Source organism: Camelus dromedarius, chromosome 3 (assembly GCF_036321535.1).
Source record: "Camelus dromedarius isolate mCamDro1 chromosome 3, mCamDro1.pat, whole genome shotgun sequence".
Classification (NCBI taxonomy): Eukaryota; Metazoa; Chordata; class Mammalia; order Artiodactyla; family Camelidae; genus Camelus; species Camelus dromedarius.
The window spans coordinates 98787374-98814990 of NC_087438.1; the positions used below are offsets into that span (position 1 = coordinate 98787374).

At 44.9% G+C, this 27617-nt stretch overlaps 1 protein-coding gene across 10 annotated transcripts in view; it reads left to right on the plus strand.

Moving 5' to 3' along the window:
• The window catches only part of LOC105090796 (protocadherin gamma-C4), a 165890-nt gene that overhangs the window by 23583 nt on the left and 114690 nt on the right, over positions 1 to 27617 (plus strand). The window contains exon 1 of one of the 10 annotated variants that reach the window (XM_031449211.2): positions 637 to 3280. The exons of 4 other annotated variants lie outside the window; for them this stretch is intronic. In XM_031449211.2, the coding sequence (XP_031305071.2) occupies positions 872 to 3280 (2409 nt within the window). In that variant the 5' untranslated portion in view covers positions 637 to 871. Of the gene's footprint in view, positions 1 to 636; positions 3281 to 5157; positions 8119 to 9833; positions 12587 to 14136; positions 16873 to 20808; positions 23893 to 24330; positions 27580 to 27617 lie in introns of those variants that run through there. 5 more of the 10 variants (XM_031449202.2, XM_031449194.2, XM_031449200.2 and 2 more) reach the window with 5 other exon arrangements.

Consider the following 27617-nt stretch of genomic DNA (forward strand, 5'->3'; position numbering starts at 1 on the left):
ATGCCTCTCCAGGATTTACCAGTGATCAACTCAAACTCACTTTGTCTAATAATGGTATAAACAGACTGGAGCTCAGAATTGGCACTAAGGAATATTGTGTATACATTCATATAGTAAAGCACTGGTTTCATAAAAGTAAATATAGCTTACACAAGATTCAGTTTTATAAAAGCATGTGTGTGTGTCCAAATACTAGACTGGTGTCTCTAACAAAATATAAGTTTCCTTTATACTTAGTGGGAAGATTATCTATGTTTTAAAATAATAAGCAATACATTAAAATAAGTCTAGGGCTTGGACTAACTCTTTTTTTGCAAAGATTAGATCTAATCTAATTGGTTACATCTGCGCTAGTCATGCCAGTGTTTATACATTGAAATCACTGAAGATACTTTTGCCCCCAAAACTGAAAAAAAAAATTGTATGACTTACAAAAAATCTTTAATGAAAAGAGAAGAATATAAAATAATGGCAACACCTATAAGATGATAAAAAAAACTAGAAAATATCAAACTAAATGGTAAGTTTGAATAGTTTGTTCTTTCCAACAAGTAAAAAGACAAGATATATAGATTCAAGAGCTTATACTTTGAGAAATTGTTGGGCTATATGCAGTTTTCCCAGAAAACCTCTGGGCGCCGCTGTTGACCAGAGGGAAGATAAGGGTTCTCAGTTCTGCAGAAGAAACGGGCAGTGTTTTTCTGCCTTGTCCTGTCCTGTGCATATCAGAACGCAGACTCGGCTCCTGTGCACCCTAAAGCGCCTAACAGTCAAGTCCTACCCTCAAATCACAGAAGTCCAGGGTGCTGTCATTGATTTTTTAAACATCCCAGAGACATCTTGAAGATCAGCTTTCCAGAGAATTCAAGAAATGCTAAGGAGCTTCAGAAAAGCTGAAACAATGAAAACTCAGGTACTCTTTCTCTTCGTGCTGTCTTTGTTGTGTGGGGCCATCTCTCAGCAGATCCAGTACTCTATTCCAGAGGAGCTGGCCAAGGGCTCAAGGGTGGGGAACCTGGCCAAGGATCTGAGGCTTAGCGTCAAGGAGTTGCCAGCTCGAAAACTGCGGATTAGTGCAGAGGATTTTTTCAACGTGAGTACAGAGAGTGGGGATTTGTTAGTGAATGGTAGGATAGATCGAGAGAAGATTTGTGGGAGGAAATCAGAGTGTGCACTAGAATTTGAAATGGTCACTGAAAACCCAATGAATATTTTCCATGTGATTGTTGCAATTCAAGACATTAACGACAATGCACCATGGTTCATTGCAAAAGGCATTGACTTGGAAATCTGTGAGTCAGCCTTACCAGGGGTAAAATTCCCTCTGGATTCTGCACAAGATGCAGATGTAAAAAGTAACTCACTGAAGATATATACCATCAACCCCAATGATTACTTCTCTCTGTCAACGAAGGAAAGTCCCGATGGAAGTAAATACCCAGAATTACTGCTGGAAAAACCTCTGGACAGAGAACAGCAGAACTATCACCACTTAACCCTAACTGCTGTGGATGGTGGGGACCCTCCTCTAAGCGGCACTACCCAGATCCGGATACAGGTTACCGATGCCAATGATAATGCTCCAGTGTTCAGTCAGGACACATACAGGGTTAGCCTCCAAGAAAATGTGTCCCGGGGAACTTCCGTGCTGCAGGTAATGGCCACTGACCAGGATGAGGGCATTAATGCAGAAATCACCTATGCCTTCCTCAATGCCCCAACAAGTACCAGCCTCCTCTTCATTCTCAATCCAAATACTGGTGAAATCACAACCAATGGTACCTTGGACTTTGAAGAGACAAGCATATATACGTTGGGTATAGAAGCCAAGGATGGAGGGGTACACACAGCTCACTGTAATGTTCACATTGAAATTGTTGATGAGAATGACAATGCCCCAGAGGTGACATTCGTGTCCCTCTCTAGCCAGATTCCTGAGGACTCAGACCTTGGAACCGTAATAGCACTCATTAAAGTGCGAGACCAGGATTCTGGGCAAAATGGCCTGGTGACATGCTATATTCAAGAAGAAGTCCCCTTCAAATTAGAATCCACCTCCAAGAATTATTACAAGCTGGTGATTGACGGTGCCCTAGACCGGGAGCACAGAGCAGAGTACAATGTCACCATCACAGCCACCGACAAGGGCAAACCTCCCCTATCATCTAGTACGAGCGTCACCCTACACATTGGCGACGTCAATGACAACGCTCCGGTTTTCCACCAGGCCTCCTACGTCGTCCACGTGGCAGAAAACAACCCTCCTGGAGCCTCCATCGCCCAAGTCAGCGCCTCTGACCCTGACCTGGGGCCCAACGGCCACGTCTCCTACTCCATCGTGGCCAGCGACCTGGAGCCGCGCGCGCTGTCGTCCTACGTGTCCGTGAGCGCGCAGAGCGGCGTGCTGTTCGCGCAGCGCGCCTTCGACCACGAGCAGCTGCGCGCCTTCGAGCTGACGCTGCAGGCCCGCGACCACGGCTCGCCCGCGCTCAGCGCCAACGTGAGCCTGCGCGTGCTGGTGGGCGACCGCAACGACAACGCGCCGCGGGTGCTGTACCCGGCGCTGGGGCCCGACGGCTCTGCGCTCTTCGACACGGTGCCGCGCGCCGCGCAGCCCGGCTACCTGGTCACCAAGGTGGTGGCGGTGGACGCCGACTCTGGGCACAACGCCTGGCTGTCCTACCACGTGCTGCAGGCCAGCGAGCCCGGGCTCTTCAGCCTGGGGCTGCGCACGGGCGAGGTGCGCACGGCGCGGGCCTTGGGCGACAGGGACGCGGCCCGCCAGCACCTGCTGGTCGCAGTGCGCGATGGGGGACAGCCGCCCCTCTCGGCCACCGCCACGCTGCTCCTGGTGTTCGCGGACAGCCTGCAGGAGGCGCTGCCTGACCTCAGTGACCGCCCAGAGCCCTCTGACCCCCAGGCTGAGCTGCAATTCTACCTGGTAGTGGCCTTGGCCTTGATGTCCGTGCTCTTCCTCCTCGCGGTGATTCTGATGATCGCACTGCGCCTGCGACGCTCCTTCCCTGCTGTCTGGAGCTGCTTTAAGCCTGGTCTCGGTTCCAAGTCTGGACCGAGAGTTTCCTGCAACTATGAGGGAACATTGCCCTATTCCTACAATCTGTGCGTTGCCTCACATTCAGCAAATACCAAATTTAATTTTCACAACGTGGCCCCGGAAACGGGTCCTCCAAAGGATCTCCTAGATGAAGATCCTTCTATGGATGTATGTGCCAGTAATGAAGACTCCCAAATCGCTTATGATTCCTCTTTTCCTTATCACGTGAGTTTTTGCAGACTTACTTAAATTTTATACTACTGTGTTTTATTCTCAATAGTGCATGATTAGTTTTGGTCCTTGTTCGTTTTTCTAGTGATGGTAGTGGGAGAGGGAGGTGTATTGGATTGTTGGGGATTGGTTCCTTGATTGCTCAGTAGTCTTGGCAGTTATCTAATTACTATTTCATAGTTGGTACTGTTGGCATTTCTGTATGGTTAACCAATCTTGCTAAAAAAAGCATTTTCTTTTATGTCACCACCCTTAGTTATAGGGCAATATTACTTAGTTGATGTGTAATACTCTTTTTTTTCAAGTTTTACTCTTTATAACTGTATTGAGTTGTTTCTGCCTAAGTTAAAGTTTCTGTTCATCTTCATCAAATACATTCTAGTTGTTTATCTTTTTCCGTGATGTGCATTTTAAATATAGCTTTCCAATGATTAAGTCTCTTCATTCTGTTTTGCCTTATCACATGTAGCAAAGACTGCCAGGTTTTACATTTGAATGACTAATTTTGGGTCTTTATTACCACTTCATAATCTGTCAAGAATAGTTTTCTTCAACCTCAATGGCTGTCAATGAATGGATGGATAAACAAAATTTGGTGTGTCCATATAATGGACTATTGTTCATCCAAAAAAAGGCATGAAGGTCTGATACATGCAACAACATTGATGGAAACATTATGAAGGCAGACACAAAATGCTTCATATTATGTGACTGCATTTGTGTGAAACACCCAGAATACATACATCCTATTACAGATGCATAGTGACAGAATAAAGGTTAGTGTTTGCCAAGGGCTGAGGGGAGAGGAGAAAGAAAAAAAAAAGACTAGTTTTCTTGACCATTTTAAAATAATTGATTTTATACCCTTTCTACTTTGTCACTATTATAATAAGGAATGTAATGAATGTTTTTTGGGAAAATATAATGAACATTTTTGTATATGGAACCTTTTCCATATTTCTTGGGACTAGATTTCTGAGAAGTGAGTCAGTTTTTTCAAAACATTTTATTTTACTTCCCAATTCCCAGCAGTTTGTGAGTCCTTTAAGGATTGTGAAAAATACCTCTAATCTACTCTTCAAAGTCTGAGAATTTAAAAACTGAATGGTTAATGGATTCTTTTTTGTCTGGTCAAACTTTATGAGTGATTTCTAGAAACTAATTATATGAGTAATAATATAGAGAACGGGTACTTGCTGCTTTATCTCAAGTTTTCTCAGATTAGTAAATTACTCTAGTCATGAATAAGAAAACTTTGAAAAATGCAATGATAATATACAGATAGTTACTGAAATAATTCCTTGTACTGGTTATTTCTAACATTGCAACTAAGGCAAACTTATAAATAGTAGTAAAACAATACTTTATGGATGTGTCCTAATGTGGAAAGGATCACTGAAACCTTGTCTGCTCTTTGCAGTGCTTCAGTTTACCTTTTCTGTCTTCTCAACTTTTTTATTTTTAGGATCAGTTATTCACCCATTGTTTTAGGCTTTGCTGCTGCATTCATTAAACACTGAAAATTATTTCAGTGGATACTCTATGAAAGGTGCTGTTCTAGAGTTTGAGGACTCACTGTGAACATGATAATCACAGATATAACTTGTGGCCTAAAATCTTCTTAAATAAGATTAATGAGCAAATGGCCTTCCCAAACCTATTACCACATTTTGCCAAGTCCATCTGCACAGGAGACTAACTCTCAAACAGTAGATATTTTCTTACAAGGGAATTGAAAAGTTGCCACAGATTCTAAAGGGCCAATCCATGTGAGAAAACTTTTTTCTGCATAGGTTGTGACGGGACTCCCGACCTCTAACTTCCTGGACATTGTCTTTCATCTATTCTTTCATTCTTCAAGTATAGCCTTGCTCCTGGGAGGGATAAATATGTCCGTTATACAATACACTGTATTGAAATTGGGCTATGAGAAAAAAATAATGCAAAAACTTAAAAGAGGTAGGAAAAATTCTTACCAAAAAACACTTGTCTCTGAAAAAAAATTATAAGGCTCATTGTACAGGAAGCTTTAGATAATTTCTGGATTTTCATTGCAAATAAAACATCAGGTTTGGACCTCTATTATTTGGGGAAAACAGAATAGGGAAAAGAAATGTGTATACAAGTGATGGTTTATTTACCAAGAATAGATTGCAATAACAGGTTAGGACTCTGAGTGTCGCTGTTCACCAATCGGGGGAAAAAAAGAATCAGGAATTTAATCCGAACCACAAGATTTCTGCATAACAAAGCACTGGCTCTGAGGCTTTAGAAAGCTTCAGACTGGACCCCGAGAACTCCAACATCCAACGGTGAAAGACGTTATCTTTGACCCCGAAGATCCTGGAGATCCTCAGGCCTCCACCAAGGGAACACCGGAGCGCAAGCTATTCCGCCGCGGGGCTATAATGGCGGCTCCTCCTCATCGCGCAGACTGCAGCCGGCTGATCGGGATCTGCGTTCTCTTGGGGGTCCTGTGGACAATCCGGGCCGAACAGATCCGCTACTCGGTGCTTGAGGAGCTGGAGAAAGGCTCCTTCGTGGGCAACATCGCCAAAGACCTAGGGCTGCAACCCTGGGAGCTGGCGGAGCGCGGAGTCCGCATCGTCTCCAGAGGTAGGACGCAGCTCTTTGCTCTGCACCCGCGAAGCGGTAGCTTGGTCACCGAGGGCAGGATAGACCGAGAGGAGCTCTGTGACAGATCTCCAAAGTGTGTAGTAAACCTGGAGATTCTCCTAGAGGACAAAGTGAAGATTTTTGGAGTAGAAGTGGAAATAATCGATGTTAATGATAACGCGCCCAACTTTGGGATGGAACAAAGGGAAATAAAAGTCGCTGAAAGTGAAAATCCTGGGACAAGATTTCCCCTTCCTGAAGCTTTTGACCCGGATATAGGGATAAACTCCCTTCAGGGTTACCAGCTCAGCTCGAATGTTCACTTCTCCTTGGATGTGCAAAGCGGAGTAGACGGAATTAAGTACCCTGAGCTGGTGTTGGAGCGCACCCTGGACCGCGAGGAAGAGGCCGTTCACCACCTCGTTCTCACCGCCTTCGACGGAGGCGACCAGGCTCACTCTGGCACTGCCAGAATTCAAGTAACACTTGTGGACACTAACGACAATGCTCCCGTATTCACTCAGCCCGAGTACCACGTGAGTGTGCGGGAGAACGTGCCAGTGGGCTCCTGGCTACTCACCGTAAAAGCCACTGATCCAGATGAAGGAGCCAATGGAGAAGTGACATATTCTTTCCGGAAAGTAAGAGATAAAATATCCCAGCTGTTCCAGTTGAATTCTCTGACTGGGGATATAACAATACTGGGGGATTTGGATTATGAGGACTCTGGATTCTATGATATAGATGTAGAAGCCCACGATGGGCCTGGTCTCCGAGCCAGAAGTAAGGTACTGGTGACAATTCTGGATGTAAATGACAATGCTCCAGAAGTCACAGTTACATCTCTGATCAGCTCTATCCAAGAAACTTCTTCCCCAGGCACGGTAATTGCACTTTTCAATGTGCTTGACAGTGATTCAGGAGAGAATGGCCTTGTCACATGTTCTATTCCAGATAATCTGCCATTCACACTTGAAAAGACCTTTGGAAATTATCATCGGTTGTTGACACACAGAACTCTGGATAGGGAAGAGGTCTCAGAATATAACATCACAATAACTGCCACTGACCATGGAACTCCACCATTGTCTACAGAAACGCGTATCTCCCTGAAAGTGACAGACATCAATGACAACCCGCCTGTCTTCCCGCATGCTTCCTACTCTGCCTACATTCTGGAAAACAACCCCACGGGAGCCTCCATCTTCTCTGTGATTGCCCACGATCCTGACAGTAATGAGAATTCAAGGGTCACCTACTCTCTGGCTGAGGACACACTGCAGGGGGCACCTCTCTCCTCCTATGTCTCCATCAACTCTGATACCGGTGTATTGTATGCCCTGCGCTCCTTTGACTATGAGCAGGTTAGAGACCTGCAGCTACTGGTGACAGCCAGTGACAGTGGGAACCCTCCACTCAGCAGCAACGTGTCTCTGACCCTCTTTGTGATGGACCAGAATGACAACACACCTGAGATTCTTTACCCTGCCCTCCCCACTGACGGGTCCACCGGTGTGGAGTTGGCACCCCGCTCCGCAGAGCCCGGCTACCTGGTGACCAAGGTGGTGGCGGTGGACAGAGACTCAGGCCAGAACGCCTGGCTGTCCTACCGCCTGCTCAAGGCCAGCGAGCCAGGGCTCTTCACGGTGGGGCTGCACACGGGCGAGGTGCGCACAGCGCGGGCCCTGCTGGACAGAGATGCGCTCAAGCAGAGCTTGGTGGTGGCGGTCCAAGACCACGGCCAGCCCCCTCTCTCTGCCACTGTCACACTCACGGTGGCCGTGGCTGACAGCATCCCTGATGTACTGACTGATCTGGGCAGCCTCAAGCCCTCAGGGGACCCTGACACCTCGGACCTGACGCTGTACCTGGTGGTGGCGGTGGCTGCAGTCTCCTGCGTCTTCCTTGCTTTTGTCATCGTTCTACTAGCTCTCAGACTGCGTCGCTGGCACTCGTCACGTATGCTCCAGGCTTTGGGCAGGGGGTTGGCCGACGTGCCGGGTTCTCAGTTTGTGGGCGTGGACGGGGTGCGGGCTTTCCTGCAGACCTATTCCCACGAGGTGTCGCTCACCGCGGATTCGCGGAAGAGTCACGTGATCTTCCCGCAGCCCAACTATGCGGACACGCTCATCAGCCAGGAGAGCTGTGAGAAAAGTGAGCCTCTTCTGATACCCCAAGATTTACTTGAAACAAAAGGAGGCCCCAGTCTTCATCAGGTGAGTCAAAACTTGACACACTGAAACGTAGGCAGAGAGCTGCATAAATGTCTCCAATTATATGATACATAATAAGTCAAATAAAGGCACTTCTATTTTTAGTGTTGTGTTGCTTTAAAGTGGAGAGGCAGACGATAATGATCAATAATGACCAATAACCGTTACTACACCTAAAAGTTATTTGTTTATTAGTTATCCTTTGTAATCCTCATTCAGTTATAGTTTCAGTAGCAATGTCTTAATTTTATACTTCTAGCCATCTTCTTTAAAGCCATTTCCTTTAGGCATTACTGAAAGAATAGAGTTAGAACTATGAAATAGGAGGCAATTGTATAAATTCATATTAACACATTCTCCGTTATGAAGTTTTTGTTGGATCTGGATTGGGTATGTTGAAATTCTTTTTACACCCTAATTTACTTTACCTGAAGTTCTCTTTCCTTTGGAACAAGTATTTTCCATTATGACCAAGTAGCAATTTATAAATATTGGGGAATATGTTTAACTTTTAGACACAACTTTAACAGAGATAGTATCTCAATTGGATTGGTATATTTCAAATATTGTGTTGTTGGAGTTTGTAAGATGCACCAGCAGTGACTATGTGTGATCCCTTTGGTGTGCTTCTGAGATTACCAAAAATATTGCCCATTTTTTTCATTTATATTTAGTAGGTTGCAGGAGTAATTTTAATAATTTCTAAATTACCTATGATGGAACCACTGTAAGACCCTTTTAGATTTCTAAGGAAAACGTAACTTTAAAAAATCTCTCCTTTTTCATCATGGGAGCCTCTAATAAAGGTTGGGTGACTGTGATTCCCAACTAATATGATTTATGCTACTTAGTAGGTCTCATCCCTGTTCCCTCAAATTGCTCTCAGGTATCTCTGTCACTGTTTGACTCTGGGATGATCTGATTTGGGGAAAATATTTATGACTGTCTAGGACTATGCAAGTTGGTGACCTTTGGATATCTGGAAACCATAGCAATAAATTGTGGACTATGCCTCAGTTCAACTTAAGGAGTTTGAGTTTGTAAATGCTTTTACCTTCATAAGAAATTTTGGTGCAATACATAGAATAAGACAAGAATGTGGTATGATACAACTAGCTGGCAATGGGAGAGGTAAGAGGAAATAATAAATGACTATTGGGAGACAAATCATATCTGAGATTATCTAAAATATAATTTGGGAATATCAATTGTCCTGAAACTGTGATGGACATATTTGGATGCTGGCATTAGGTATACATTCCAGAATCAGAGTGATACATCTATTTTAAATTCCTAGGACAGCAGTAGATAATTTATAACCAAATATCACATGGAAATATATTTTTGTTAGAGTAGGCACTGGGTTTCTTTAAAAAATAATATTTCTGGTTAAATAAATTATTATGCAATCATACACAGGGCTGCTGCATAGCTATAAGAAATAAGTGGGAAATCTCTTTATGTACTGATAGAAAATTATCTTCAAGATATAATGAGTGAAAAAAGCAAGATGCAGAACATGGTATATCGTATGCTTCCAGTTATGTGTAAAACTGGGGGAGAACATTTATAAAAACCTGCTGAACCATACAAAACATACCCACAGTAAATGTAACACTAATTTCTCCTGGGAGAAATGTGTTGTTGAAAGCAGAGAGGGAGAACCTATAGAATACACAATATGTACCTTTTCAATTTGAAACTGTATAAATGTATACCTACTTAAAAACAAATAAATACTCTTTATAAATCAAAAAAAAGAAGGAAAAAACAGTCCTTTGCAAAACATTTAGAAGACATTACTGCAGTTTCCCGAAAAAACCTCTGGGCGTCGCTGTAGGTCAAAAGAAGGGAGAGAAGATAATGAGAGGCACATTGGAGGGTAACTTCCTGCTTAAACAAGCCACTCAGAAGAGGCCAGTACAGGTTTGGATACAGAAAACAAAATCAGGAAAAGTGATCTGACCCCGGATTTTGCCATCCACGGACAGCTTATTTCTCCTCCCGTCCAAGGAGCAGAGCAGCAATGAAGGGAGACCAAGAACAGAGGATGAAGCCAAGCGCGGAGAGGAACAGCCCAGCACTGTGGCCGCAGGTATTGTTGCCCTTCCTACTGTCTTTGTTCCGCGGGGCTCTCCCGGAGGAAATTCGCTATTCAATTCCCGAGGAGCTGGCCAAGAATTCGGTGGTAGGACACCTCGCCAAGGATCTGGGGCTTAGTATTAGGGACTTGCCGGCTCGGAGGCTAAGGATTAGCGCGGAGAAGGAATATTTCACTGTAAATCCTGAGAGTGGTGACTTACTTGTGAGTGAGAGGATAGACCGAGAGCAAATTTGTGGGAAGAAGCTTCTGTGCATTTTGGATTTTGATACTGTTGCTGAAAACCCACTAAGTATTTTCCATGTAGCAGTAATAGTGCAAGATATAAATGACAACACTCCACTATTCAAACAGAGTAAGATTAATTTAAAAATTGTAGAATCTACTAAGCCAGGTAAAACATTTCCGCTAGATCCGGCGCTGGATTCGGATGCTGGTCCTAATTCACTACAAAGATATCACCTTAATGACAATGAGTACTTTGATCTCACAGAGAAACAGACTCCAGATGGACGTAAATATCCCGAGTTGATTTTAAAACATTCCCTGGACAGAGAAGAGCAGAATTTTCATCAGCTGGTCCTGACAGCTGTGGACGGTGGGGACCCACCCCAAAGTGGCACCACTCAGATCCAAATCCAAGTCACAGATGCGAACGATAATCCCCCAGTGTTCACCCAGGATGTGTACAGGGTCAGCCTGCGGGAGGGCGTGCCCCGGGGCTTTTCAGTACTTCGAGTGACAGCCACTGACCAGGATGAGGGCGGAAATGCTGAGATCACCTACTCCTTTCATAATGTGGATGAACAAGTGGAACAATTTTTTAACTTAGACAAAAGAACAGGAGAAATCACGACAAAGGATGATTTTGATTTTGAAATTGCTAATAGTTACACTCTCGGTATAGAAGCAAAAGATTCTGGAGACCTAGCAGCCCATTGCAGTGTCCAAGTCGAAATTCTCGATGAGAACGATTGTACACCTGAAGTTATTGTGACTTCAGTATTTACTCCCCTACCAGAGAATTCACCACCAGGAACAGTGATCGCCTTGATAAAAACGAGAGATAGAGACTCTGGAGAAAATGGAGAAGTTTACTGCCAAATATTGGGAAAGACCGAGTTTATGCTGAAATCTTACTCGAAGAACTATTACAAGCTAGTGACAGACAGGGCGCTGGACCGAGAGGAGATTTCAGAATACAACGTCACTATAATGGCCACCGACAGAGGTAGGCCGCCCCTCTCATCTAATAAAAGCATCACGCTGCACATCGCAGATGTAAACGACAACGCTCCGGTTTTCCACCAGGCCTCCTACGTCGTCCACGTGGCAGAAAACAACCCGCCTGGCGCCTCCATCGCCCAAGTCAGCGCCTCAGATCCCGACCTGGGGCCCAACGGCCACGTCTCCTACTCCATCGTGGCCAGCGACCTGGAGCCGCGCGCGCTGTCGTCCTACGTGTCCGTGAGCGCGCAGAGCGGCGTGCTGTTCGCGCAGCGCGCCTTCGACCACGAGCAGCTGCGCGCCTTCGAGCTGACGCTGCAGGCCCGCGACCACGGCTCGCCCGCGCTCAGCGCCAACGTGAGCCTGCGCGTGCTGGTGGGCGACCGCAACGACAACGCGCCGCGGGTGCTGTACCCGGCGCTGGGGCCCGACGGCTCTGCGCTCTTCGACACGGTGCCGCGCGCCGCGCAGCCCGGCTACCTGGTCACCAAGGTGGTGGCGGTGGACGCCGACTCTGGGCACAACGCCTGGCTGTCCTACCACGTGCTGCAGGCCAGCGAGCCCGGGCTCTTCAGCCTGGGGCTGCGCACGGGCGAGGTGCGCACGGCGCGGGCCTTGGGCGACAGGGACGCGGCCCGCCAGCGCCTGCTGGTCGCAGTGCGCGATGGGGGACAGCCGCCCCTCTCGGCCACCGCCACGCTGCTCCTGGTGTTCGCGGACAGCCTGCAGGAGGCGCTGCCTGACCTCAGTGACCGCCCAGAGCCCTCTGACCCCCAAGGTGAGCTGCAGTTTTACCTGGTAGTGGCCTTGGCCTTAATCTCCGTGCTCTTCCTCCTTGCGGTGATTCTAGCGGTCGCCCTACACCTGCGGCGCTCCTCCAGCTCCACTGCCTGGGGCTGCTTTAAGCCTGGTCTCGGTTCCAAGTCTGGACCTGGGGTTCTGCCCAGTTACAGTGAGGGAACATTGCCCTATTCTTACAATCTGTGCGTTGCCTCACAATCAGCTAAGACAGAATTTAATTTTCTCAACGTGACCCCAGAAGTGGTTCCCCCTCGGGATCTCCTCTGCGAAGATACCTCTTGGGTGCCAAGTACTAATCATGGAGACGCTGGGGTCACATTTACCTCAGATACTATTTTAAAGGTGAGCTTTAATTGAATTCACTTATTTTACCTTGGGTTTCAATGTTTCTTAACAAATCACTTTGGTAGAGGTCTCCAATTCATGTTTTATTGTCTTGTGGGTAGAATTTAGGCAGTTTTCTGTGTTAAGCATCTTAATTTTATCTAACCAAATCTTTGACATAGGTTTTCTATCTGATAGTGAGATTTATTTATCCATAAGTACAAGCGTTTTTACATAAGATATTTCTTCTTCCTTATCTTTTCACATTCCTTCCTCTGGAAGTTTATTACTGTTGAGACCATAAGCTATTCCTTTCTCCTTCAGGGTCTTTATATTAGTTTTATTAATTTTACTTTCAGTTTCTCTTAGAATTGTCGTACTTAAGAGTGAAAGAGATCTCCTCATCTCATTAGTTTGGGGTAACTAGGAACCAAAGAAAGGAAGGATTTTACCCAGTGTCATGGCCTGTCAACAGCAGAGTACATGTAGGACTGACATCAAAACCAGAACTCTAAAGTGTCTTTACAGGCTAAGTGTCTTGGGATCCCAGATCTATTATAAAAGGTTGTGCACAGTTTGAGGTCTGCAGTGTCTGCTATTAGAAGTATGTTTAATAAATGGGAGAAATTTTTCTCTCATTCACAATAACAAATTGTTCTTGTGAAAAATTGTACATTGAGGAAACTTATGCAAATTATTCTCACCTTGTTTACTTAAAACTATTTTTTGAATTTTCTAAAAATAGGTTAAAATAGCTTCATTTTCTTTCTCTTCCTGTTGAGGTATCATTAAGTAAAAATTGCTTCTCTCATGTAATGGATGCTCTGAAATGTCCATTTTTCAGTCATGAGGTATTTCTTTTTCTGTTGCTATATAAAGGTGATAACATTAAATATCTGTCAACATAGAAAGGTCACTCACTGCCTGCTGGTTGATAAGTATCTGGACTTGTTTTTCTGCATGGGTGATGAACTAAAGCCCTTTCTGCCACAGTCACTATGCTGATTTCCCCCAGGTGGCTGTAAGTGTAAAACATCTAACTCTAATTTATACATGGTAATAGGAAAATATAACTAATGCATGATTGATCCAACTCAAACTCTCAGTCTCATATGATGTAGCTGCCATATTCTTAGTGTGAAAATCTTGAAACTTTCTTGAAGATCTCACAAGTAACAAAAAGTTTTTTAAAAGTCCCCTTTATTTTTCTGCATATGATAGCTAATACAATTTGCATAATTCAACAGTCCTTTTTGCAAAGGTCTATTGAAAGCTAGGCTTGTTTCCTTGGCATTTTTTATGTACAAAAGGGCATGTTTTCATAAATATATCCTAATAAAAAGATGAAATCTTAAAACCTACAAAAGAATTTTAATGTCCTGATTAAATGGACTCAATATAGATAAGAGGTAAATAAAGGACAGGCTCAATGGCACATTAAATAAAACTTTTCTGAAGACGTAAAAAAGAATCTAATAATTATATTAATCTCAAAAGCTTACAGAAGTCTTCTACTATTTGAAAATTAAATCTTAATTAAATATAAACAATGTCACATGGTAATATATTAAAGATACAGTTATTAGAAATAAAATATAGTTAAACATTTATGAAATGGAAACAGAATTGGTGTAGTAACTGGTTAGGACTCTGAGCGTCGCTGTTCACTAAAGTGGAAAAGAAGCTGCCGCTGATGCGACCAGACTCTCAGCTCCTTCCGCACTAAACAAGCTCCGCGGACCAGATAAGCTCCTGGGAAAAGCCGCCCACCCGCGCCCCTTTCCCATTTCCACAAGGGACTGTGTTTCCTTTGACTTTAGAGAAATAAGGAAACAGCAGACTGGAACCAGGGCGAAGAGAAAACTGGTCGGAGCGAGGCAATGGCGGATCCACTGAGGGGTTGGGGCTGCAGAGAGCAGTTCCTGCTCTTCATGCTTCTGGGGACGCTGTCGGAGGCCGGGGCCGGGCAGATCCGCTACTCGGTGCCAGAGGAGCTGGACAAAGGCTCTTTCGTAGGCAACATCGCCAAGGATCTCGGGCTGGAGTCCCGCGAGCTGACGAATCGGGGAGTCCGCATCGTCTCCAGAGGTAGGACGCAGCTCTTTGCTCTGAACCCGCGAAGCGGCAGCTTGGTCACCGCGGGGAGGATAGACCGGGAGGAACTCTGCGCGCAAAGCGTGCAGTGTCTGGTGAGTTTTAATATCTTGGTTGAGAATAAAATGAAAATCTATGGAGTAGAAGTAGAAATAATCGATATTAATGATAACTTCCCTCGTTTCCGAGATGAGGAAGTAAAAGTAAAGGTTAATGAAAATGCGGCTATGGGAACGCGGTTAGTACTTCCCTTCGCTCGAGATGCGGATGTGGGTGTGAACTCCCTCCAGAATTACCAGCTCAGCTCCAATATGCACTTCTCTCTGGATGAGAAAAGCGCAACAGATGGACAAAAATTTCCAGAGCTAGTGCTGGAACAGCCCTTGGACCGCGAGAAAGTAGCTGTTCACGACCTTCTACTCACAGCTTTAGACGGCGGAGACCCTGTACTCTCTGGTACCACGCGCATCCGCGTGATGGTCCTCGACGCAAACGATAATGCTCCTCTGTTCACTCAATCCGAATACAGAGTGAGTGTTCCAGAGAATACACCTGTCGGTACTCGGCTGCTCACACTAACCGCCACGGATCCAGATGAAGGAATAAATGGGAAATTGACCTACTCTTTTCGCAATGAAGAAGACAAAATTTCAGAGACTTTCCAACTTGATTCCAACCTCGGTGAAATCTCAACTGTGCAATCACTGGATTATGAAGAATCCAGATTCTATCTCATAGAAGTGGAAGCTCAGGATGGAGGTGCTCTTCTTGCCAGCGCTAAGGTACTGATCACAGTACAGGATGTGAATGACAATGTGCCTGAAGTGATCCTCACCTCTCTTGCCAGTTCTGTCTCTGAAGACTGTATTCCTGGAACCATAATTGCGCTGTTCAGTGTGCATGATGGTGATTCTGGAGAGAATGGAGAGATTGCATGTTCTATTCCCAAGAACTTGCCCTTTAAATTGGAAAAGTCAGTTGATAATTATTACCACTTACTGACAACGAGAGCCCTGGATAGAGAAGAGATCTCAGATTATAACATCACAGTAACTGTCACTGACTGTGGAAACCCACCTTTGTCTACAGAAAACCACATCTTCCTGAAAGTGGCAGACATCAATGACAACCCTCCCATTTTCCCTCACACTTCATACTACACCTACATCCCAGAAAACAACCCCAGAGGCATCTCGATCTTCTCTGTGAACGCGCACGACCCCGACAGTGGCAACAATGCCCAGGTCACTTACTCTCTGGCTGAGGACAAATTTCAGGGAACCCCTCTATCATCTTATGTTTCCATCAATTCCGACACCGGAGTCCTGTATGCCCTCCGCTCTTTTGACTATGAGCAGGTTAGAGAACTGCAGCTGTGGGTGATGGCCAGCGACAATGGAGACCCTCCACTTAGCAACAACGTGTCTCTGATCCTCTTCGTGATGGACCAGAATGACAATGCTCCCGAAATCCTGTATCCGGCCCTCCCCACTGACGGTTCCACGGGTGTGGAGTTGGCACCCCGCTCCGCAGAGCCTGGCTACCTGGTGACCAAGGTGGTGGCGGTGGACAGAGACTCAGGACAGAACGCCTGGCTGTCCTACCGCCTGCTCAAGGCCAGCGAGCCAGGGCTCTTCGCGGTGGGGCTGCACACGGGCGAGGTGCGCACAGCGCGGGCCCTGCTGGACAGAGATGCGCTCAAGCAGAGCCTGGTGGTGGCGGTGCAGGACCATGGGCAGCCCCCTCTCTCTGCCACTGTCACACTCACGGTGGCCGTGGCTGACAGCATCCCAGACGTCCTGGCTGACTTGGACAGCCTCGAACCCTCCGCCAACCGTGACGACTCGGGCCTGACGCTTTACCTGGTGGTGGCGGTGGCCGCGGTCTCCTGCGTCTTCCTGGCCTTTGTCATTGCGTTGCTGGCCCTCAGGCTGAGGCGCTGGCACACGTCTCGCGTGTTCCAGGCTTCGAAAGGCCGTTTGGCAGGCGTGGCTGCCTCTCAGTTTGTGGGCGTGGACGGGGTGCGGGCTTTCCTGCAGACCTATTCCCACGAGGTGTCGCTCACCGCGGACTCGCGGAAGAGTCACGTGATCTTCCCGCAGCCCAACTATGCGGACACGCTCATCAGCCAGGAGAGCTGCGAGAAAAGCGAGCCTCTCCTGATATCTGAGAAGATAAACGCAAAGGAAGAAGAGCTAGGAGTTGTTCAGGTGAGTTTTCTTTTTTCACTGCGGATGTTTGGAGCATTTTTTTCACTTGTTTCCATCATTTTTCTGCCACATTCAAAATCGGTCAATTGCTTGAACGGTGAATCGTTATTTGCTTTATTTACAGATAAACTTGATTTAATATGATAATTGTTACTTTCTCCATTTGTTTTCAAATTATCTTTTGGGCTTAATGCCTTTTTTTCTATAATACGTGGTTATTTTAGAAACTCTAGCTGATATCCATAGACTTAAGTGAAAGAAGTATTTTAAAGGAAGGTGATTATACATAATCACTTTACCCAAAGACTTTCTTATACTAGAACTGTTACGTTAATAGAAGAGTTGTTTGACTAGTCCAAATTATTAGATGTAATGTTCTCTTTTGACTACTTGCTTGAACACCAATAGCAAATATGTTTCAGAAAAAATATTGTGCAGCATTGGTATTTTAGTAAACCTGCTGTTTAGAAAACCTGCTGTTTTCATAAAGATAGTAAATAATTTACAGCACTTGCATAAATCAGTGGAAGAGTATAGAAAACTTCTGCGTGATCAATATCAGGAGAACAGATTAAATTTATAGTAATGATAATGTCTGTGGCATTCTGTAGTCTGGAAAGTTTGGGTTCAACCATCTAATTATTGTACATGCGTATTTGTTTAGAGAAGAAATCAGTGAGATGTAGCCTTAGAATAAATTCTGTGATGCAATTTAAAATCTTCAAATAATTAGATACTGCTTCACTCATTAACTACGAATATGCCATACACTTGTCATCTTCTGGTTACACATAACTCCTTAACTTTTCAGAATCAGTATCTTCTTGAATGCTTGCATTTCTGCAAGTGTAGGTACAATTCTGCTTTATTGCAAGAGTTAAAAATTTGTATTTGGAAAATCAATTGGTGAAATGAAATTTATATTTAAGGCAGGACAAGAAAAATTAAAGATAAAACTATCTTTCTGTTTGTTTGGGTCTCCTCCCTCCCTCCCTAATGTGCAGTGCACATCTGCATTACACATTAACCAGAGCTCCTCAAAGATGGGAATTCCCTCTGGACTGTTTACAGCTAAACTGTTACCTATCTTTGAATCAATATCTTTTCTTTCTTCTGATGCTAGCAATGTAACTTCTTAAAAGAATAGTGTTCTTTCCCAACTAGGTAGGGGGTCATGGTGACTTGCTGCTCATTTTCTATGTGCTTACTTGGACTATATATCCATGGTGAACTTTATGCAAAATATCAATATATCATTTTGATGTACAACCTTTTGTCTCAAAATGTACGTGACTGTGCCTTCAACTTCTAACAGGCAGAACAGTTCTCAGAGCTTTCTGAAGCTGCCTCCCAGGTTATAATCCTGTTTGGCTCAAATAAAATTCCCCTTTGTCTTCTTAACTTGATAGTTAATTGAATTTTCACTGACACAACTTAAAAATGGTTTTGAAATTCTATGTTATTTCTCAAATTATTTAAAAAATTATGCTCATCTTAAATTAATAGATTTTTCTTATTAAATGCTGGTCTGTGGGTCTCAAATTTCATGAATATGTGTTGTGTAATGTAATAACCATGTACCCTATTCATTTTTACATATAATTTACTAAAGATGATTTTCAGATCCTTCTTTTAAAAAGATTTTTCAGTCTTTCAAATTTTGTACTTTCAACAACTTGAGCATCAGCTGCGAAGTATGAATAAGTGGGGAAATGGCAATAAAATATTTTTAATGGGATAGTAGGCTGCATTTCTCAACCACATGAAAGGGTTATTGATACATTTGGGAACCTAGGACCACTTGATGTTTTAGAAATTTATTTGAAAGGGATCTAATTATATTTATATATGGGCAACTCTGACCTCAACATAAAGTTTGCAGACTCACTGAATAGTGAATTCATCCAAAGAGTAACAGGAGAATCTGTATGATAGATACTGATATCATTCACTCCTATGTGAAAACTCACTTTTCCATTATTTTTTAAAGAAAAGATTAATGTGTAGTTTTGGGTATGCGTTCTGGGTTAACTTTTTCATGCAATAGGAAAAATACCTTCTATACCTCTATAGACTTCAATAAACTTTACGTAATAAACTTTATGTAATAAAATGCTTGATATATGCACTGTAAATATATATGCTATATATGATATACTCTTAAATATTTGAATCTTTTGTTTCATATATGTTGTGAAAAGATAGCTTTCCTTTACCAATAACTGAAGTGTTCACACAGTGGTTTAAAAAAAGGCACTTAGTAATATTTTGGAGCAAAGTGTTAAGTCAGTAGTGTTTTTTACATTTGTATAAAGTAGAAAGGCCAATGAGTTTCTGTCTAGAATCCTGGATAAATGAGCAGTTTAAGATGCTCTAGTGTTATTCTACTATAAGATGAATTCAGCATTGTTCCACAGCTTCCAAGTTTTTGAATGACAATATATTATGCAGGTTAAGAAACAATTTCTCAATGAAGATTTCTAGTTTGAAAATGGAGTTAAAACTCTAAGAGGCAGGGGGTGGAGGGTAGCTAAGTGGTAGAGCACATGCTTAGCATGCACAAGATCCTGGGTTCAATCCCCAGTACCTCCATTAAAAAAAAAACTCTTTGATGTCTATCAGAAACAGAAATTGGCATGCATATTGGCAAGGGAAGAGTGTCAATAATAGACTCAAGAGGATCAGATGTAAGCAGGGGATCAAGGAAAAGTGGAAAACATAGATGACTTTCTTTGAGATGTATCTTTATGAGGATTCATACTTCACCACCAAAATCCAAGTAACTCACCATTGCTAAGCTACTTGATAAGAAACAGTACAATTAAAGACAATGGTAATGTAGCATGGAAAAATTAAATTAGTGGAATAGTTTTAAAATTATAGTCATGTAATTAAAACTAGACAATTGGATCAAGACTACAATGAAGTATCACCTCACACCAGTCAGAATGGACATCATTTAAAAGTCCACAAATGATAAATGCTGGAGACATTTGGAGAAAAGGAAAACCTCTTACACTGTTGGCGGAAATGTAGTTTGGTGTAGCGCTTATGGAAAACAGTATGGAGAGTCCTCAAGAGAGTAAAAACAGACTTGCCATACGATCCAGCAACCCCACTCCTGGGTGTGTATCTGGAGGAAACTCTAATTCAAAAAGATACATGCACCCAATGTTCATAGCAGCGCTATTTACAATAGACAAGACCTGGAAGCAACCTAAATGTTCATTGACAGATGACTGAATAAAGAAGTTGTGGTATATATATTTACAATGGAATACTACTCAGCCATAAAAGAGAATAAAATAATGCCATTTGCAGCAACATGGATGGACCTGAAGATCATCATACTAAGTGAAGTAAGCAAGAAAGAGAAAAAAAATACCATATGATATTACTTATATGTGGCATCTTTAAAAAAGAACAAATGAACTTATTTACAAAACAGGAACACACTCACAGATACAGAAAATAAACATATGTTTATCAGGGGGGAAGGGTGGGTGCAGGGATAAATTGAGAGTTTGGGATTTGCAGATACTAACTACTATATATAAAATATATAAACAACAAGGTCCTACTGTATAGCATAGGAAACTATACTCAATATCTTGTAGTAGCCTATAATGAAAAAGAATATGAAAAGGAATATATATGTGTATAAGTGAATCACTATGCTGTACACCAGAAACTAACACAGCATTGTAAACCGACTATATCTCAGAAAAAAAAATTGACACTTGGAAACTAAGGAAAAGAGAATGTCTTGCTTCTTACCATACTTTTATCTTATAAGGATAACCAATCTCCTTGCCATCAATAAATTATTTGGAGGAGATTATAAAAATAAGATAGAAGAAAGTGACACGTAGGATAAAACTAAAAGCTATGAAATTGATCACTTTTATAAGTTAGAATAAAAGCAAATAGAGTGAAATAACAATATACATCAAGCAGATATTTCAAGAATCTTCATATTACACTTTCTGCCACTCGCAATACTATCTTTCATTTGTATCACTTTCTATATATTATTTTATTTGGTCCTCAATTCTACTAACGCACGCAGGGAGAATGTTATTATGACCACTGGCTGAAAATGGAAACTAAAAGCACAATGCCAATAAACATCTTCAGCAAGATACCTCTGGCTTTGAGGAGTAAAAATCACTTTATTTAGATGGATAAAGTTCAAGTTCAAAGAAGTGGCAGCGAGAACGAAGATATAGAAAGTATTTAAAATATAAAAATCCTTGTAAAATGGGAAGAATGAGTATCTGTACCAGGACAGTAGAATTGTCTTCTAGCTGGCTCTATATTTGAAGCTGATTTAGTAATCACTAATGCAGTTCTGCAGCCGAGGCGCGGGGTGCCGCTGTTGGCTAGTACTGGAGCTCCTCCTGACGCAAAGGAATCGCCCAAGGTCCGCGAAATCTCGAGAACTACGCACTTTCCCTCAGGCTTTCTGCCGTGGAAATATCTATCGGAGAAATCTGCCCGCCAGGATTTATCAAGGAGTCGCTCCTGCTCAGAAGTTCCTGAGATCATTTAGCGACCGCAGCTCTTCGGAATCAGAAAGGTAAAGGCACAGAGAGCGGGATGGGAAACCGCTTGGGGCCGAAGCGCCTGGCTGGGCGGAGGCGAATGCTGTTTCTCTTCCTGCTGTCTTTGTTCTCCCCGGCGCTTTCGGAGCAGATCCGCTACACTATTCCAGAGGAGCTGGCCAGCGGGTCAGTGGTAGGGAACCTCGCCAAGGATCTGGGGCTTGGCGTGCGAGATTTACCTACTCGGAACCTGCGGGTTAGTGCTGAGAAGAAATTCTTTACAGTGAGCACCGAGAACGGAGACTTACTTGTGAGCGACCGTATAGACCGAGAGCAGATTTGTGGCAAGAAGTCTATATGTGTTCTGGAATTCGAAATGGTCGCAGAAAAGCCTTTGAACTTTTTTCATATAACCGTGGTGATTCAGGATGTCAATGACAACTCACCGATCTTTAGCCGAAATATCACTGAACTGGAAATCAGTGAACTGGCCCTAACTGGAGCCACCTTTGCCCTGGAATCTGCACAAGATTCAGATGTAGGTGTTAATTCCCTGCAGCAGTACTACCTCAGCCCTGACCCACACTTCTCTTTGATTCAGAAGGAGAACCCAGATGGCAGTAGATACCCAGAACTGGTAGTGAGGGCTCCCTTGGACAGGGAAGAACAGTCCTGCCACCTCCTGGTCCTCACGGCTGTGGATGGGGGAGAGCCAGCCAGAAGCTGCACTACCCAGATCAGGGTAGTTGTGGCAGATGCAAATGATAACCCACCAGTGTTCACCCAGGACATGTACAGAGTCAGTGTTCAAGAAAACCTACCCCTGGGATCCTCTGTGCTAAGAGTGATGGCCACTGATTTGGATGAGGGTATCAATGCTGAGATCACCTACACTTTTATCAACATTGGTAAGGCAGTGAGACAACTGTTCAAGCTGGACAGTAAAACAGGGGAACTCACCACTGGTGGAGAACTGGACTTTGAGGAGAGAGAGAGCTACACACTTGGGGTGGAAGCAAAGGATGGTGGACATCACACTGCACACTGTAAAATACAAATAGATATTTTGGATGAAAACGACAATGCTCCTGAGATAACTGTGGATTCTGAATCTAAACATATACAAGAAGATGCTGAGCTGGGAACTGTTGTTGCCTTGATCAAAACACATGATCTAGATTCTGGATTTAATGGGGAAATCTTATGCCAACTAAAAGGAAATTTTCCATTTAAAATAGTCCAAGATACAAAAAACACATACAAGCTAGTGACAGATGGAACCTTAGATCGAGAGAAGACTCCAGAATACAATGTCACTATCACAGCCACTGACAAGGGCAAGCCTCCCCTCTCCTCTAACAGAAGTGTCACCTTGAAAGTCACTGATGTCAATGACAACCCTCCTGCTTTCCATCAGGCCTCCTACGTGGTCCACGTGGCAGAAAATAACCCGCCCGGAGCTCCCATCATGCAAATCAGCGCCTCAGATCCCGACCTGGGGCCCAACGGCCACGTCTCCTACTCCATCGTGGCCAGCGACCTGGAGCCGCGCGCGCTGTCGTCCTACGTGTCCGTGAGCGCGCAGAGCGGCGTGCTGTTCGCGCAGCGCGCCTTCGACCACGAGCAGCTGCGCGCCTTCGAGCTGACGCTGCAGGCCCGCGACCACGGCTCGCCCGCGCTCAGCGCCAACGTGAGCCTGCGCGTGCTGGTGGGCGACCGCAACGACAACGCGCCGCGGGTGCTGTACCCGGCGCTGGGGCCCGACGGCTCTGCGCTCTTCGACACGGTGCCGCGCGCCGCGCAGCCCGGCTACCTGGTCACCAAGGTGGTGGCGGTGGACGCCGACTCTGGGCACAACGCCTGGCTGTCCTACCACGTGCTGCAGGCCAGCGAGCCCGGGCTCTTCAGCCTGGGGCTGCGCACGGGCGAGGTGCGCACGGCGCGGGCTTTGGGCGACAGGGACGCGGCCCGCCAGCGCCTGCTGGTCGCAGTGCGCGATGGGGGACAGCCGCCCCTCTCGGCCACCGCCACGCTGCTCCTGGTGTTCGCGGACAGCCTGCAGGAGGCGCTGCCTGACCTCAGTGACCGCCCAGAGCCCTCTGACCCCCAGGCTGAGCTTCAGTTTTACTTGGTGGTGGCCTTGGCCTTGATCTCAGTGCTCTTCCTCTTGGTAGTGATTCTGGCAGTCGCCCTGAGCTTGCGACGCTCCTCCAGCCCCACTGCTTGGAGATGCTTTCAGACTGGTCTCTGCTCCAAGGCTGGACCTGGAGTTCTCCCCAACTATGAGGAAGGGACTTTGCCTTATTCCTACAATCTGTGTGCTGCCACCCATTCCTCAAAAACTGAGTTTAAGTTTCTCAATATAAAGCCTGAAAATACTCCACCACAAGATCTTCTATGTAATGAAGCCTCTTGGCTTGAAAGTACCAGTGATGACAATGCCCAAATGACTTCTAATTCAGTCAATTTGCATCAGGTGAGTTACTTCAAAACCCTTTCTTCCCATAAGTATAATTAGGTTTCAATTCATTATTTTTGAGACCAAAAAGTATACAGGCTAGCTATGGCCTAATTTTTGTGTTTCCTTAATTTTTCTGGGCATAAAATGGGTTGGGGGTGTTAGAAATTGGTTGCTTATGTGTATTGCATTTGTTCTTTCACGGAATGTTGCTTAGTATGGTCTTGAAATTTTTGTTAATTCTGAACAATATATCCTGAAATGTTTAAATACATTAATATCTCACATTATCATTGTAAGATATATTATCTGTATATACTTAAGCACAAATCCAGACAATTAAGTGGTTAAACTATAACATAATTTTAACTATGTTTTATATATAATATAAATACAAAAATTCTTTTCACTGTAGCCTAAATATTTTCACTTACTTTGCATCTTTTTAAAAGTATACACAAATATTGGCTAAATTAGGGCAGTTACTAATCCATATGTTAATAAAAATAGGTAATGAGCTCAAGTGGTAGAGCACATGCTTAGCATACAGTAGATCCTGGGTTCAATCCCCAGTACCTCCTTTAAAAAAATAAATAACTAAACCTAATTAACTCCCCTTAAAAATAAATAAAAGTGCAATACATAAAAAATAATAAAATAAAAATATAATAAAAATAGGTAATGAGGTCTAAAAATGACAGCTGTTGTAACCTAGTGGTAAATTGGTTCCAAATAGGCTTGTGGTTGTTGATGCCCTTATTTAAAATGAGACAAATATAAATGATGGTGTAGTGTGGATTTCAAGATTGGCAGAAAAGTGTAAAATTATTTGTGTTCTCTTAAGGCCTTAAGAGATGTCACAAAAATAAGTGACATTCCATGTAACATATAAAAATTTTCAGAATAAGCTATTTTATTCTTCCAAATGCTTCTCATTCTTGGGGAGAGAAATATTGAGTGTTATCTATGCATATTTAGCAGAAATAAGATCCTATGTATGATGATTTACATAGGATGGTGCAGTATTAAGTTAGGACTCTAAGCGTCGCTGTTCACTAACCCCGGGTAAGGAAAGCAATGAGAACTCAAGTTATATCCTCCAAGCACAAAGCAAATCAGACAGGACAGCTCTGCAGCTGCGCAGAAATTCTGCCCTAGAGCGTTTCGCGTCTGGTCTCTGCTTGTTTATGGACCTTGACCTCCAATTCTGAGAAGCCCCAAATTGATGCGAACCTGTTCCACCTTACTCATAATCTCAGGGAAGTCCGGAACGAGCCAGCAATGGCGGCTCTGCAAAGGCACCGGCACCACGGCGGGTTAGTCCTCCTCTTCCTGCTCCTGAGGACCCTATGGGGGGCCGGGGCCGGGCCGATCCGTTACTCCATTCCTGAGGAGCTGGACAAAGGCTCCTTCGTGGGCAACATCGCCAAGGATCTCGGGCTGGAGCTCCGGGAACTGGCAGGGCGCGGAGTCCGCGTCGTCTCCAGAGGTAGGACACAGCTTTTCGCTCTGAACATGCAAAGCGGCAACTTGATCACCGCGGGCAGGATAGACCGGGAGGAGCTCTGCGCGCAGAGCGTGCCCTGTATGGTGAGTTTTAACATCCTCGTTGAGGATAAATTGAATCTTTATCCCGTAGAAGTGGAAATAGTGGACATTAATGACAATGCACCCCGATTCTTACGGGAAGAATTGGAAGTGAAAATTATCGAAAACGCAGCCCTATCCTCTCGGTTTCCACTAATGGAGGTCTTTGACCCGGATGTGGGAGTGAACTCTCTCCAGGGCTTCAAGCTTAGCGGGAACAGTCATTTCTCAGTGGATGTGCGAAGCAAAGCCGATGGGCTCAAATACCCTGAGCTGGTGCTGGAGGGGGCCCTGGATCGGGAGGGAGAGGCCATTCACCACCTGGTCCTTACTGCCATCGATGGTGGTGACCCTGTCCTCTCAGGTGTGGCTCGAATTCTGGTAACTGTCCTAGATGCAAATGACAATGCTCCGGTGTTTACTCAGCCTGTGTACCGTGTGAGTGTTCCTGAAAACCTGCCAGTAGGTACAACAGTGTTATCGGTAAATGCCACGGACCAGGATGAAGGAGTCCATGCAGAAGTAACATATTCTTTTGTGAGGATAGCAGAAAAGATCTCAAAGACTTTCTGCTTGAATGTTTTCACTGGAGAAATATCAACTTCTGCAAATCTAGACTATGAGGACTCTAGCTTTTATGAGCTGGATGTTGAAGCCCGGGATCGGCCAGGTCTACTAGACAGAGCAAAAGTTTTAGTAACTATCTTGGATGTGAATGACAATGTGCCAGAAGTGGTAGTTACATCTGGAAGCAGATCAGTTGCTGAAAATACACCTCCAGGAACAGTGATTGCTCTTTTTCAAGTATACGATCGAGACTCTGGGCTGAATGGCCTGGTAACATGTTCTATCCCAAGAAGTCTGCCATTTGAACTGGAAAAATCCATAGACAATTATTATCAATTAGTGACCAATACAGCTCTAGATCGAGAGCAAGTGTCCTTGTACAACATCACTGTGACAGCCACAGACAAAGGAATGCCGCCCCTGTCTACAGAAACTCTCATCTCCCTAAACGTGGCAGACACCAATGACAACCCACCTGCCTTCCCCCACTCCTCCTACTCTGTCTACATCCCTGAAAACAACCCCAGAGGGGCCTCCATCTTCTCCATAACTGCACATGACCCTGACAGCCATGAGAATGCCCAGATCACATACTCTTTTTCTGAAGGCACCATCCAGGGGGTACCTATCTCTTCATACATCTCCATCAACTCTGACACCGGCATCCTATATGCATTGCACTCCTTCGACTATGAGCAGTTCCGTGACCTGCAATTGAGAGTGACTGCAAGTGACAGTGGGGACCCACCACTCAGCAGTAATGTGTCACTGAGCATATTCGTGCTGGACCAGAATGACAACACACCTGAGATTCTGTATCCCACCTTCCCCACTGACGGTTCCACGGGGGTGGAGCTGGCACCTCGCTCTGCAGAGCCCGGCTACCTGGTGACCAAGGTGGTGGCAGTGGACAGAGATTCAGGCCAGAACGCCTGGCTGTCCTACCGCCTGCTCAAGGCCAGCGAGCCAGGGCTCTTCGCGGTGGGGCTGCACACGGGCGAGGTGCGCACAGCGCGGGCCCTGCTGGACAGAGATGCGCTCAAGCAGAGCCTGGTGGTGGCAGTGCAGGACCATGGGCAGCCCCCTCTCTCTGCCACTGTCACGCTCACGGTGGCCGTGGCTGACAGCATCCCAGACGTCCTGGCTGACTTGGGCAGCCTGGAAGTCCCACAGGACTCTGATGCTTCAGGCCTCACGCTGTACCTGGTGGTGGCGGTGGCCGCGGTCTCCTGTGTCTTCCTGGCCTTTGTCATCATGCTGCTGGCGCTCAGGCTGAGGCGCTGGCACACGTCGCGCGTGCTGCAGGCTTCAGGAGGCGGACTGGCGAGCGTACCCGCCTCTCAGTTCGTGGGCGTGGACGGGGTGCGGGCTTTCCTGCAGACCTACTCCCACGAGGTGTCGCTCACCGCGGATTCGCGGAAGAGTCACGTGATCTTCCCGCAGCCCAACTATGCGGACACGCTCATCAGCCAGGAGAGCTGTGGGAAAAGCGAGCCTCTTTTGATTCAGGAAGATTCAGATTTTTATAAAGAGCAAGATTCCCTTGTTCAGGTGAGGTTATTACTTTTTATTTATTTTATTTGAACGGG